We start from the raw sequence: 16,013 nt of genomic DNA on the forward strand, positions 1-16,013 counted from the left end.
CACTACGCAACCGCGCGCACATTTGTTTTGCTTGTGGAGGAGAGAGCATCAGGGATCAGCAACTTCCAGAAAAGTTACCAATCCCACGGCTTGTCAGGCCAAGAGACTGCAGGACGTTTTTTGGCTCGGGGTGCTCGCGTCGCTCCCCGACCACGGCCTCCATAGCCCGCCTGACGGCTTCGTTTAGATGCCCGACCTCTGGAGGAAGATGTTGGGGCGTCTGGGACATACTCTTCGTCAGAGGAGTCATGCAATTCTGAACTCTAGATAGAAATAAATAAACAATGTAACACATATACACGTGTAAATGCACTAAGTTTGATAAACAACGTCATCGAGAGGGATACACGAGTGTAATCACATATTGAAACTTTACTCGTTCGTCCGAGCAGATTCATGTGATTTTGGTATTAGGACAAGTTAGACTAAATACAGAATTCAAACGTAATTCCTTTATTATTTACTAAATGTACTAAATGTAGAAGAGGGGAAAACAGCAAAACAGGCAAGATGCTGCAGCACTCCGGGCACTTCTCTCATGTACTGCGCGCGTGCACAAATAAAGGGGCGAAATCAGAGGGAGGGTGGGACCAACAGTGTTTTGGGAGACGCTGCGATTCAAACTCCGGACAGCAGCTTTAAGGTTACAAACTTCTGCACAGTGAAGCAGACCAATATTAAAACAATACATAGGTGTACAAAATCATTTAGTGACAGGTGCCCATTATTCTTGAACTGTGATTTCTAGGCTAAAGACCTATACTGAAGTTCAAATTTTTTTCCCTGTACTGCATAATATTGATGTAAAACAACTAAAATCAAAGCTAAAAAATTGGACATGGAGTCAGCCGTAAGTATGCACAGTTGCCCTTTTGTTCTTGAGGCCACAAAATTAAAGAACTAAGCTCATCATAACTTCATAATACTGATGATGCCTACAGGACATTAAGCAGTGTTCCATGAATTTCAATTGTATCAATATGAATCTGAAAAGTTAAAACTGTCAGCATACTAAATGAGGAAACAAGTACATAACCTGTCTCCAAAACGTAATGGGTACAAGAAAAATAGCACAAAATGTAATAAATGCGTAAAGCAAAAGTACCTCACAATTGTTAACAAAGTACTTGAGTTTGTATGGACAGGTCAGGAAATCACTAAATGCAATGGTATTCATTCTATGGAGGCCCAAACTTAAGGGTTATGAAGGCAGGTTGCAGGGCATCATTTGGCTAAATATAGTAGTAATTGTCTTTTATTCTCCCCACAGGCATATAGATGGAAACCATAAACTGGTGAGGTGGAGAATGGTTTTTCATGGATGCGTTGATGGCTTTAGTTGAACCATCATGTATTTGCAGTGCCTCAACAACAACAGGGCATCAAGTGTACTGCAACTGTTCCGCACTGGTGTACAGAGCTTTGGCCTTCCCTTGAGAGTACACTGTGACCACGGCATGGAGAACACAGGAGTTGCCCGATACATGCTGGAGAGAAGGGGGGTAAATAGAGGCAGTGTCATAACTGGACGCAGTGTCCACAATCAGGATAGAACGACTGTGGGCAGAGCTAAACCGAGTTGTCTCCTTCCACTTCAGTAATCTCTTCACCTTCATGGAAAATGAGGGCATACTGGATTCTACAGATGAACTCCATATGTTTTGTCTACACTATATCTACTTGCCAAGAGTTCAGAGGGCAGCTGCAGAATTCAGAAGTCAGTGGAACAATCATGGATTATCCACACAGGGAGGACAAACACCTCTTCAGCTGTGGCAGAGAGGGGTTCTTAACAGTGCCGGTGCTAGTGCAATGCAGGACAGTTTTGCTGGAAATGATACCTTGGAAATCAGTGAAGACACCCTTCTACAGTTAGACACTGAAAACAATGTACACACGTGGACAAAATTGTTGGTACCCCTCAGTTAAAGAAGGAAAAACCCACAATTCTCACTGAAATCACTTGAAACTCACAAAAGTAACAATAAATAAAAAAATTTTGAAAATTAAATAATCAAAATCAGCCATCACTTTTGAATTGTTGATTAACATAATTATTTAAAAAAACAAACTAATGAAATAGGGCTGGACAAAAATGATGGTACCCATAACTTAATATTTTGTTGCACAACCTTTTGAGGCAATCACTGCAATTAAACGATTTCTGTATTTGTCAATGAGCGTTCTGCAGCTGTCAACAGGTATTTTGGCCCACTCCTCATGAGCAAACAGCTCCAGTTGTCTCAGGTTTGATGGGTGTCTTCTCCAAATGGCATGTTTCAGCTCCTTCCACATATGTTCAATGGGATTCAGATCTGGGCTCATAGAAGGCCACTTTAGAATAGTCCAACGCTTTTCTCTCAGCCATTCTTGGGTGTTTTTGGCTGCGTGTTTTGGATCGTTGTCCTGTTGGAAGACCCATGACCTGCGACTGAGACCAAGCTTTCTGACACTAGGCAGCACATTTCTCTCCAGAATGCCTTGATAGTCTTCAGATTTCATCGTACCTTGCACACTTTCAAGACACCCTGTGCCAGATGCAGCAAAGCAGCCCCAAAACATTACTGAGCCTCCTCCATGTTTCACCGTAGGGACAGTGTTCTTTTCTTTGTATGCTTGGTTTTTGAGTCTATGAACATAGAGTTGATGTGCCTTACCAAAAAGCTCCAGTTTGGTCTCATCTGTCCAAAGGACATTCTCCCAGAAGCTTTGTGGCTTGTCAACATGCATTTTTGCAAATTCCAGTCTGGCTTTTTATGAGTTTTTTTCAGCAGTGGTGTCCTCCTTGGTCGTCTCCCATGAAGTCCACTTTGGCTCAAACAACGACGAATGGTGCGATCTGACACTGATGTACCTTGGCCTTGGAGTTCACCTTTAATTTCTTTGGAGGTTGCTCTGGGCTCTTTGGATACAATTCCAACGATCCGTCTCTTCAATTTGTCATCAATTTTCCTCTTGCGGCCACGTCTAGGGAGGTTGGCTACTGTCCCGTGGGTCTTGAACTTCTGAATAATATGAGCCACTGTTGTCACAGGAACTTCAAGCTGTTTAGAGATGGTCTTATAGCCTTTACCTTTAAGATGTTTGTCTATCATTTTTTTTCGGATGTCCTGGGACAATTCTCTCCTTCGCTTTCTGTTGTCCATGTTCAGTGTGGTACACACCTTTTCACCAAACAGCAGGGTGACTACTTGTCTCCCTTTAAATAGGCAGACTGACTGATTATGAGTTTGGAAACACCTGTGATGTCAATTAAATGACACACCTGAGTTAATCATGTCACTCTGGTCAAATAGTTTTCAATCTTTTATAGAGGTACCATCATTTTTGTCCAGGCCTGTTTCATTAGTTTGTTTTTTTAAATAATTATGTTAATCAACAATTCAAAAGTAATGGCTGTTTTTGATTATTTAATTTTCAATAAATTTTTATTTATTGTTACTTTTGTGAGTTTCAAGTGATTTCAGTGAGAATTGTGGGTTTTTCCTTCTTTAACTGAGGGGTACCAACAATTTTGTCCACGTGTGTAGTTGTTCCTGTTAATGACTTTATTGTAAATGAAACTGTCATGAACAGAGTTAACGAAGCCATAGACCCACTGAATGATGATGGAAACCATGGCATACAATTATTTTTAGGCCTGCTGAATTTTCTTCGTGAACAGTAGAAAAGCTGCCTAACAGCTCAAACTCCATGGGTTGTTTTGTAACAAATAGTTAATGGCTGCATTTATACAGTGCTTTAATGTGAAATGCCAGAACAAAACAGTTGGCCTCACAACCACAAATCTGATATATAATCAACACTGTTGATCAAAAATGAGTGACAGAAAAAAGGTACAAAAATTTAAAAACAAATTTCAGCTAATCCCTGTAAAAGATCACATCCTTAACAATATTTTTCCCCCAAAACTGTTTTTCCTCTGCAAACACCTAATCAAAGAGGGGAAAGAAAACCAAAACAGCAGTTCATATGTTCATACATTCTAACTGAAACATCCTGAGCACTGCATTGTGGTAGGAACACACACTCTTCAAAAGTTATTCTCTACCAAAACCCTGTGTGTTACTCAATACAAAGTCCATACTCTCCCTGAAATCCTTGTATGTGTCCAGTAGTGGCAACTTAAGGCAGTTAATGCAGGTGTTTGCTATGGGCAAATGGCGTCCAGGGCTGATGGACTGATCATGCAGGAAATCAACTGATGGCAGTGGGGAGAATCCAACTGGAGGGATGATACTTGCACCCGTCGCAAAAGCTAGGATTTTACCTCGTGCTGAGGGACCTACTTGCTCTAACACAAAAAAAGCAAGCAAACACCAAAAAGAAGATAAGAATGTTCCACATTATACCATTAAGTTAAAAGTGCAATGCAAAAAGCAAAAGAAATAGATCATACAAAGAGAGAAAGGAAAATTATAGATGGAAGGAAGTAAACAGTAGTGAGAAAAGAAACATTAACTAGAAAGATATCTAAAAATTCAAAAAGGTATATTATGTAAGGACAGTCAATTCCACAGAGACAGGCTGTAAAAGAAAAAAAAAGTAAAATACAGAACAAAAAAAAAAAAAGAATACAGAGGAGTAAAGAACATCTAGCAGGAGTTTTACCTTCTACATCTTGCAGGTAATACCTCCAAAATGCCACAATACGTTCCTCTGCCATTCTCTTGTTGCTTCCCACAGCAGACAGGCAGATGTGGAAAAGCTGATCCATTGCGTCAGCAGTGAGTGGAGATGGTTCATGACACATTAAAGGTCTGAAACTGTCTGGCTGAATCCTCATTGCATCTAGAACACCAAGGGTCTTCAGGCCCTCCCTAAATCTATAAAAATGACAAAGGCAGTTTCAAATTTAATTAATATTTGTTATTACACTAGCAAGATGAAAGAGATGACTTGCTTTACTAATGCAGAATAAAAGCCACACAATCCATGATACCATCAGAACAATATGGCAAACAGTGAAATACACCTCAGGAAAAATTAAGAGATCACTGCAATTTTTTCAGAAATAACCATTTTTCATTTTCTGCAAATAAAATCTCTAAATGACAATATTTCTATGTGGACTTTTGGAGTTATGTTGTCAGCAGTTTGTAGAATTAAACAAAAATGTTCATGTTACTTAAACATATACCTATAAATACCAAAATCAGAAGAACTGATAATTTTGCAGTGGTCTCCTAATTTTTTCCAGAGCTGTATGTTTAATGTCTGTAAATTCAAAATAAGTCTGTTCAGATTTTGCCAACACAATTTCAAATCCAGTTCAGTCCTAAATGCACAAGTTAGAAATCATTTCACAGATCTTGAGAAAAAAATACATTAAATGTGTTGTGTTTAAATATGTGTAATTTGAAAAAATTGTGAAAATATAGTTGAAATGTGTGCAAATAATCTATTTTATCACACAGTATTGAGTTGTTCACTATACATGCTGCTTGAAACCTGCTTTTTTGAGGCACTGTTACATGAATTTTGTTAGCCTAGTTTATTAGCCTATGCAGTGGCTTCATTAAAAATATATAGTACATTTTCAAATGTTTTGCTGTTCTTGTATTTGTGCATAGGAAAGTGGTACCAAATATCACTCATCAACCAAAAACAATTTCACTGATTTGGATTCTGAACAAACCTTTCAAATGCCCCACAGACTCTGAACCACCTGAAACATGAGAATATCTTCAACCAGTTGATCTTTGTCTTTAATGCATTTCAATGGCCTAAGACACCCAGCGTTTGCCAAGTAATCTTGCAGCGGTTCAGTGGCATGTATCAGGTCATCTAAAGATGTACATTCGGACACCTAAAAACACCACACAATAGAAAGAGAGAAACAAATTAAAGCATAGTTTTGCAACCGAGAACAGCAACAATATGATAAATTTGCAGGTTCCTTTTGACCAGTGTTTTGCTGTTAGAAAACAACAACAAAGTTCTGACAATTTAGGCAGTTCTTGATTCTATCTCAGTAATCAATTTCGGAGTCTGCACATTTTAGCACAGTTAAACTGGATTACATTGTGCTATTTTTAGTTAGCCTTCTATCATTGAAATAAATGATGTAGAAAAAGTAACCAGAAACAATCTGAAAAACATAGTACAGTTCACAGCAAAAACTACATTCTTCAAAGTTATTATACAGTGAATAAACATCTTCCTAGAAAACAAAAACCTGGACATTAAAGCCTAGGATTTATTGCAAGTAGTGGGATTAGACTACAGTTGTTTTACCAAAGTAGACCTGTAACTGGCAACTAAAATTGTATTTACAGAGTATTTACCTTTTTAACCTTCTCATAGAGGTCAGGATCAGCAATGTCTTCCAAAACTGGCATTGCTGATGAAGTGCCACCAACAAGACAACGATATAGTGTTGGTGCAATGAATCCTGGTGGAGGACCACCATGGACAAGACTTACAGCAATGGCCTGGCCAGCCACAAAATACCGGTCTTTTCTTAGAGCTACAGCAAACATGACATGGAAGACAAAACACAGGAAAAAAATGTACGTCATAAAACCTAAGACAAAGCTAGCACTGAGGGAATAAATATAAATCAGTACACTCAAACGTAAAACAAAGTACATACCGGAACTGTCCAAAGCCAAGTTCAACTTTCCATCTCTTCCTTCAAACATTGGTGACAATGCCAGAGCCTCCATAAGCAACCGCAAAAATTCTCTCCTTGGGCCACCAAGATCCACAGCCTCTTCATCCTTTCCCAAGTCAATCTGAGAATTTGATGCACATCTGGTACACTGGATTATAGGACGGCCGTCTGAAGCCCGCAGAGCACCATCCAGTACTGAAGTTGGATTAATGTTGAACCTGCATCTTCGACTACCGTCAATTTTGGATGCAAGATTGAGGAGCACCTCCTGTGCTGATTCAGTGTTTGGGTTTTCAGATGCTCTGTAAAAGAAAAAAGAAAAAACAGTATTAAGAGAGGGAAAATGATCACATTTTCAGGACAGTGTTATCACAGAGCTACGTATGTCAAATAAACATCGGTCGTAATTCCCACAATCAATGATAACTACAATTTAGTTCATAAAATATTTTTTTTATATATAAATGTAACGGCTATGTTTAAAAAAGAAACACAGTAAACGTAAGAGTTTGCTTCTTGTTAGCTTGAAGACATTGTGTTTTTCTATACTTGTGACTTAGATGAAGGTCAGATCACATTTATTATCAATTCATCCAGAAAACCAGATAATTCCAGAGTTCACTGACATTTTCTTGCCACTCTATATCGAAAATAATTGCAATCATTTTCATATGAACCACTAACTTATGCATGCGATTCAAGGCTTGCCATTATGGCCTGGTTTAGCTCCTCATCATCATCAGAGAGGTCTGATGTCATCCCCATGATGGAAAGGTAGACAGCATAGTCATCACTGCTATTTGATGGGGTCTGGGTGACTGTGTCACCACTATCCAAGTCAATGACAACAGCTGCTTCTTGTGATGCAGAGGGCTGGGTTTGTGTGGTCACAAGAGCATCAGTTACTTGTAGTGTTGCTGAGGGCTGTTCGGCTCTTGCTCTTGTAAAAGGACGAATAGAAATATTCGGTGCTTTTGCAGTATCGTTTCCCCTGGCCCTTGTAGTCATATCGTAACTGGTACACACGTGGACAAAATTGTTGGTACCCCTCAGTTAAAGAAGGAAAAACCCACAATTCTCACTGAAATCACTTGAAACTCACAAAAGTAACAATAAATAAAAATTTATTGAAAATTAAATAATCAAAATCAGCCATCACTTTTGAATTGTTGATTAACATAATTATTTAAAAAAACAAACTAATGAAATAGGGCTGGACAAAAATGATGGTACCCATAACTTAATATTTTGTTGCACAACCTTTTGAGGCAATCACTGCAATTAAACGATTTCTGTATTTGTCAATGAGCGTTCTGCAGCTGTCAACAGGTATTTTGGCCCACTCCTCATGAGCAAACAGCTCCAGTTGTCTCAGGTTTGATGGGTGTCTTCTCCAAATGGCATGTTTCAGCTCCTTCCACATATGTTCAATGGGATTCAGATCTGGGCTCATAGAAGGCCACTTTAGAATAGTCCAACGCTTTTCTCTCAGCCATTCTTGGGTGTTTTTGGCTGTGTGTTTTGGATCGTTGTCCTGTTGGAACGTCCCTTCGTTCTGCCCCTAGTCATGCTGCTATAGGCCTATAGGCTGCTGGGGGACTTTTCTTGACGCACTGAGCCCTTCTCTATCTACCTTTACATTTAATATGTATACCGTTATTGCAGTACATTCACTCTGTTTCCCCCTGTGCTATTTCTCCGAGTGTCCCTGGTCCCAGAGCTGGATGCTTCAGATCTGCGGTTGATGTTCCACCAGCTGGTCCAGTCTCCACCATGTCCACTGTGGGATGCTGCTGCTGACCTTCCTCCAGCCCTCTGCTTCCAACTCCCTTTTTCCACCAGTCAACTCTGCATTGCCTTCACTATACTGTTATGCTAACTTACATACTGTTTGAATTTTACTGCTAGCTATATATGGAGTATGTTTAATGTCAGAGCCGTACATGATAAGAGTAAATTATGAGTCAGTTTTCAATGTTAGCTTATACTTTGTCTGTGTCACATATCCTGTCATACATGTATCCAAATGTGTGTTGTGTTTTCCTTGCTTTCCCACCCCTCCCTCTTCTCCCATCCCTCCCCCTTGCCCTCTTCTGTCCTTCTCAACCCGCCCGGCCAGCAGGCAGACGGGTCCCCCCTATATAGAGCCGGGTTCTGCTCGAGGTTTCTTCCCTGTTAAAAGGGTGTTTTTCCTTGCCACCGTCGCCTTTGGGCTTGCTCTGGGGGTCAGGCATTTGGGTTCTGTAAAGCGTCTTGAGACGAGTTGACTGTAACTGACGCTATATAAATAAAATTGAATTGAATTGAATTGGAAGACCCATGACCTGCGACTGAGACCAAGCTTTCTGACACTAGGCAGCACATTTCTCTCCAGAATGCCTTGATAGTCTTCAGATTTCATCGTACCTTGCACACTTTCAAGACACCCTGTGCCAGATGCAGCAAAGCAGCCCCAAAACATTACTGAGCCTCCTCCATGTTTCACCGTAGGGACAGTGTTCTTTTCTTCGTATGCTTGCTTTTTGAGTCTATGAACATAGAGTTGATGTGCCTTACCAAAAAGCTCCAGTTTGGTCTCATCTGTCCAAAGGACATTCTCCCAGAAGCTTTGTGGCTTGTCAACATGCATTTTTGCAAATTCCAGTCTGGCTTTTTTATGAGTTTTTTTCAGCAGTGGTGTCCTCCTTGGTCGTCTCCCATGAAGTCCACTTTGGCTCAAACAACGACGAATGGTGCGATCTGACACTGATGTACCTTGGCCTTGGAGTTCACCTTTAATTTCTTTGGAGGTTGCTCTGGGCTCTTTGGATACAATTCCAACGATCCGTCTCTTCAATTTGTCATCAATTTTCCTCTTGCGGCCACGTCCAGGGAGGTTGGCTACTGTCCCGTGGGTCTTGAACTTCTGAATAATATGAGCCACTGTTGTCACAGGAACTTCAAGCTGTTTAGAGATGGTCTTATAGCCTTTACCTTTAAGATGTTTGTCTATCATTTTTTTTCGGATGTCCTGGGACAATTCTCTCCTTCGCTTTCTGTTGTCCATGTTCAGTGTGGTACACACCTTTTCACCAAACAGCAGGGTGACTACTTGTCTCCCTTTAAATAGGCAGACTGACTGATTATGAGTTTGGAAACACCTGTGATGTCAATTAAATGACACACCTGAGTTAATCATGTCACTCTGGTCAAATAGTTTTCAATCTTTTATAGAGGTACCATCATTTTTGTCCAGGCCTGTTTCATTAGTTTGTTTTTTAAATAATTATGTTAATCAACAATTCAAAAGTAATGGCTGTTTTTGATTATTTAATTTTCAATACATTTTTATTTATTGTTACTTTTGTGAGTTTCAAGTGATTTCAGTGAGAATTGTGGGTTTTTCCTTCTTTAACTGAGGGGTACCAACAATTTTGTCCACGTGTGTAGATGTTTGTGCAGTGTCCACCTCTACACAGTTGTCTTCTGGGTCTGAGTTGTCAACCTAAAAACATTAAAAATTTGTATTTAGAAAACATTGGGGATAGGCTTATTGCCAAACCATGAAAATGTAGGGGCCAAATGAGACATATACATTAGTTCAAAATATCTTACCGAAAATGGAAGACTGCTCGATGGCCTCAGATAAATCGCCTTTGACTTGAAGATCTTGTGAACAATCAAGCCGCTAAGTTCCTGTCCCTGGTGCAACTTTGGTGATACCAGTGTGTTTCCACATGACATTAAAAGTTCAATACTGAAAAAATAAAGAAAGAATAGAACTCAATTTTCGGCCATTAACATATGAACGACAATGTGCAGCATCTTAATACTCCTACAATACCTGACATCCTCAGGAATTCGGTCTCTGAATGTCTCTCTTAACTCTGCAATGACCGTCCCACTGTCCCATGCTTTCCTCATTTCAAAAGCGCTTAAAATATACCCACTTTCATGCAGCTTCCTTTTTGTTTTATGTTTGCATACTCTGTCCCACGTGGGATCAGGCAATAGGATCACATCCTTGGTGAAGGTAGGATGATTTGGCACAGTAGGCCTAAAAAAAGAGGCATCATCATTACAGTTTCGTCATTTAGCAAACTTATAATTAGACTTAAAATCAGGGCAGGACAATTAAACATTTAAAGAAAGATACTCTGAAGAGCCTGTTCTACATATAATGTGATAGCTATATATATTTTTCATCTGTAAATCAAAGGCCTGCTCAGCTTCACTGAGAGGAACATAAACTTGACTGAAAAAAGCGACAAGTCTGAATGATCACAGAAACAAATTAGACTGACCTGTTGGACAGTATCAGTTTGAAATAAAAATATTCAGCAGTTAATATGATAATTCATCATTAATAAAATGTACAAAAAGCAGCAAACTATCCCTTGGAAATGTAACATCTGGAAAGTATGAACTTAAGGCATAGCTACTACCATAGATAAAGTATGCAAAAAAGATTACTTAAGGTCTCTCATAACCGAGTAATGTTCATAATTGGTTTTACGTTTTTTTCTCCATTGGTTTGGCTCATTTCTTGAAACTGAAATTACATTCTCAAAAGAACATGGACAAATCTCCAAACCACTTCGCAATTGTTCATAACAGAATTATATTTCTCATTCGTTTTGTTAAATTGCAAATGTCTTAGTACTTGTATGAATGTCTCAGGACATCTTTGGAAATGATTAAGTACAACTATCCCACTGTTAGCACAGTTAGCCTACATTTAGCACAATTTCCAAGTGAATAGATCTTTTTAATCAAAACAGATTGTTGATTCTCAGTCTAATGCAGGGGTGTCAAACTCAGTTCCTGGAGGGCGACTATCCTGCATGTTCTAGATGTTTCCCTCTTCCAACACACCTGATTCAAATGATCAGCTTATCATCAAGCTCAGCAGAAGCCTGATAACGAGCCTGATCATTTGAATCAGCTGTGGTGGAAGAGGGAAACATCTAAAACATGCAGGATAGTCGCCCTCCAGGAACGGATCTTGACACCCCTGGTCTAATGGTTGCTCTCTCCAAAACATATCAGCATCATTTCATTGTATTCATCTTCACATGCAGAACAGTCTGTCCAACTTTCAAAATTTATCATGAGCATAGTAGTTCTTATGTTAGTTGTAATTCACCAGCTTTATTTGCAGTGCTGCAGGCTACATATAATTTTCCTTTGTTTTGTGTATGTGTTTATATTACAGTTTTATATTACAGTAAGCTGTACACATTTTCTTTTTACTCTGATGTATGGTAGTAACTTTATGTATGTGAATATATATTTTCTCAACAATAAAATGACATGCATTGCACACACTTAAACTGAAATAGAGAGAGCAAAACCTTTTCTCAAGCCTCCAAAACTCTAAACACCTTTTCTGCTTCACACATTTTGCTGCTTTTAGCACTAAATTAATGTACGTTAGCGCCTCCATAAAAACAGTTAGCTGCTGGTCCCCAATAACAAAATACCCGTGTTTGTGCCCTCACCAAATTCTTTGCTTGCCACCTGGCTTAAAAACTTTTTTGGGGGAAACCCTGTGCTAACTCACCTCTTTTTAGACTTCGAAGCCCATCCTCCAAAATACTGCTGGGTCTGATATCGAGGTCGCATGACTTGATTCACGCTGACGCTAGCATTAGCTCCAAGCGAAGTAGAGGCGCCTCGTTGGCTCCCGGTTCTGAAAAGCCGCCGCATTTCTTCCTCAACGGCCGCATTGGATGCGACTGTGGATGGCTGTTGCCGTTGTTGTATTACGTTAGACACTGCTGTGACGGTTGAAGAATTCAAAATGTTATTGAGAAGGCCGATGGCTTCATTGAGCTGCTCTCTGTCCACCATACTGTCATTTCTATCATTTTCGTGTACGTAAACTTGCGCCTCTGCTAGGTATCAAAGATGATAACCAATCAGAAACACAGAATTTAGCGGTACTGCCGTTTCAAGCAAACTCACTTCCTTTTCAAGTAAACTCTCTCACACATACTACTATTCTCATTCATTCACATACTACTACTCTCATTCATTCACACACTATTATTCTCATTCACATACTATTATTCTGTCTGATTTGATAGTAAATATAAAAGAATATACTGGTGTATGTGAGAGAGTTTGATAGTAAATGTGAGAGTTTGATCGTAAATGTGAGAGTTTAATAGCAAATGTTAGAGAGTTTGATAGCAAATGTGACAGAGTTTGATCGTAAATGTGAGACAGTTTAATAGTAAATGTGACAGAGTTTGATCGTAAATGTGAGACAGTTTAATAGTAAATGTGAGAGAGTTTGATAGCAAATGTGAGAGAGTTTGATAGCAAATGTGACAGAGTTTGATAGTAAATGTGAGAGAGTTTGATAGTAAATGTCAGAGAGTTTGATAGTAAATGTCAGAGAGTTTGATAGTAAATGTCAGAGAGTTTGATAGTGTCGTTGTTTCTCTCTCTGGTGTCCATGATGTGCAGGTGAAGGAGAAAATGTCCGTGACACTGACCTTCTTTAAAAGTATTTTATTAAAAGAAAGAGCAGCATCAGTACAGACAGAACCTGCCTGGAAGGAGCCGGCCAATTGAATCCTCCTTGCTGGACAATAGCCAGCGATCACTTTTATAGGTTTTCAACATATAGGAGGGGTCAAAACAAATGGTTCTTTATTGCCTACCATATGGGGAAAGCAGAGAGCATCCCCAAACAAACCCCCCATGTCTACAACAGCTGAAGAATCCCTAAATCAGTATTTTGGACCGAAGAACCCTCATAAAAACACCTCCAGCAGGGCTCTGTAAACAGGAGAACACTTTCCCATGGCATGGGTAGAATATAATGCAGATTCCATCTGTGGTCAGAGACACCAGAGCAGACACTACATATAACAAGCAACTCATATCAAATACTAGAACAAACAAAACAGATTCTATACTACTAACTTATTAGGTAATACATGTAACAGATCAGATACCACATATTCCCCCCTTCGAGGCTAACAGAGCCTCGAAAATTACAAAAACATCAAGTACATAAAGGTCACATACAAAATGCTTATGACATGTCCATTCTGTTCATACTGATTACAGCCCAAATTTAGCAATATAGTAAATTTGTAGATTAATGTGAGAGCGAAAACCTGCCAGGCAGCCATCTTTCCAAATCAACCATCAAACAATCAAGGCAGGAAATTCTCTCACGGCCCCTCTGCCTAGGCGACCATACTACACTCCAACCAATTAAAAGAGAGAGATCCAAAGGATGATGTGAAATGAATGGAAGCAAATACATGTGGGAATCCCAGAAAGAAAACTCAAAAATGTCCAAAATCAGGCTGGTCGACCCATCGGACCCTCAAATGGACCTGCACCTGCCTAACATCACTGTCCCTAACCAATCAAAATAAAAAACACCTGAGATCCCAATGTACTCACCTCATATCAAAAACATCAAATCAATGAAACCCCCATCATACTAATCATAGAGACATAAAAACTCAAAAGCTACAATAAAACAGACTGAAAGTATTGCTAATTCTAATATTCCTCTACGTAGGGAAATGTCAGTAAGAACAAACATCCAATAATAAAACAGAGTATATATGACAAACAAAAGCCAACACTGTAAGCGTACAGAAGAACACATGAGCATATCAAACCAACAATCCTCAATAACAGCTCCAGTCGTGGTGTGTTGTCGTCACATTGTCCATGCTCAGAGTTCTCCATCCCTCTTTATTGTCCACTCCATTGTCCATATGCAAACATTCAAGTCCATTTGGCTGCAGTGAACTCCAGACAGCCACTCTTTATTCAATCTCCCAGATGGCGTCCTGGGAAGATAAAAAGCACCCAGCAGTATCTTGCAAAACAACTAACACTCCATGATGTCTTATTGAAAATCACTTTGTTATGAGAATATCATCAGATTGTCATCAGATTATCATCAGATTATCGTATGACACATTGCAATCCCCCCTTTAATTAACCAAATCACCTGTGAGAGTAGGACATCTCTATTGTAGATGACACCCAAAAACATAAGGCTTATAATAAATTCTGATATTCAAAATGGAAATTACTCAGCTCATTTGGATGACACCCTATCAACTAATTCGAACCCCTATATTGTCAGATGTCAACAGAGCAGTATGTCAACACACCATTACTTTCTTTTTACTTAGTTAATTTTTATATTTGTTGTTTACAAACACCTCAACATTGCTGATTGTGAATGGCTCCTTAAGGCTATTTTAATACTCAATTCTCCAAATGCACCCACATATGGCCCCTCTGAACAAAAACTGAACAACAGACTTAACAAAAGACTTCACAAAAGACTGAGTATCTTCCAGCACCCATTAATAAAATGAAAACTATGTTTGAATCCTTGTGGAAATCTTGTGTAATCATAAACCTATCACTGAGTGTAACACTAAACAATCTGCTGAAAGATCAGTCGCTATTGGCTGCTTCACTGGTAGGGGCAGCCCCTCTGGATTTCACTCCACAGAATTAATTTCTCCTTCTGGTTCACATCCGGGTCATTTCCTGTGACATTTCTCCATTTCTGATGAGCCCCCAGACACATAGGCCCCCAGATTCTCTTCTGGACCCAGTGGCTCACTCAACATCTTATCAGGATGTATGTTTGTTGGGAACGTATCCCTCAACGCTCTCCACCTCCGAGATTTGCTGACAGCAAAGAGCTCTGCATCATTCACAGCAGTTGCCACATAACTATTCAGACCCGCTTGCTGTAGAAGTTCCTCCAGCACCAAAGCTCCCAGGAGACTGGCCAAAACCGCTTGATGTCTCTCATGGCAGGTTGCATTCCCACCAAAACCTCTCCAGCTTCAAAATGCATGGACATGCTCCATTTTGAAGGGATGGCAACTTTTCAATAATGTCTGACATCTCTGTATTCTGCCAAGACCTGTATTCCAGATTCTCTCCTGACAGTCACTGGGCACATCCTCTCTGATGCCCTTCCTTTCCTATTCTCAACTTCCCTTAAATCCCACTGTCTCTCACTTCCTCAATCTCCATCACTGTCTCCATCCTCACTCTCATCCTCTCCTGGACCCTCTTTCTTCACTTTCTGCAATCCTTCTCTTAACTTCGCAATCCATCTTTCCCATTATACACTCCACAGCATCAAAGCCACAACTCTCAACAGTATTTAAGCCAAATTAACCTCTCTACAAATGTTTAATCATCATCTAAATCAATTAAATGCCTCAGATGCTCAGTCTCTTGTCAAGCTTCTTCCCAAATCAGTGAAACATCCCCTCTACGTGTACACCCATGTGTTTTCTTAACTCCAAACTAAAAACTATCTGAGTCAGGTTGTAAAAGAAACATCATGATAGGCCCCTGGTATTTCTGTAAAAACAGACTAAACATATGTCACCAGTATCAGAAA

The 16,013-nt window shown here is 39.6% G+C and overlaps 2 protein-coding genes across 4 annotated transcripts in view; one reads left to right on the forward strand and one right to left on the reverse strand.

The window, feature by feature from the left end:
* The window catches only part of LOC110971776 (major histocompatibility complex class I-related gene protein-like), a 153,096-nt gene that overhangs the window by 70,488 nt on the left and 66,595 nt on the right, over window positions 1–16,013 (forward strand). The window lies entirely within an intron of this gene.
* Window positions 1,383–7,624, reverse strand: LOC127536082 (G2/M phase-specific E3 ubiquitin-protein ligase-like). Its single transcript, XM_051955538.1, is given in 8 exon segments — window positions 1,383–1,444; window positions 4,052–4,294; window positions 4,612–4,826; window positions 5,639–5,662; window positions 5,664–5,809; window positions 6,288–6,469; window positions 6,596–6,918; window positions 7,311–7,624. Coding segments are annotated over 8 exon segments (1,509 nt in total).

The sequence above is a fragment of the Acanthochromis polyacanthus genome, chromosome 11 (genome assembly GCF_021347895.1).
Source record: "Acanthochromis polyacanthus isolate Apoly-LR-REF ecotype Palm Island chromosome 11, KAUST_Apoly_ChrSc, whole genome shotgun sequence".
NCBI classification, from domain to species: domain Eukaryota; kingdom Metazoa; phylum Chordata; class Actinopteri; family Pomacentridae; genus Acanthochromis; species Acanthochromis polyacanthus.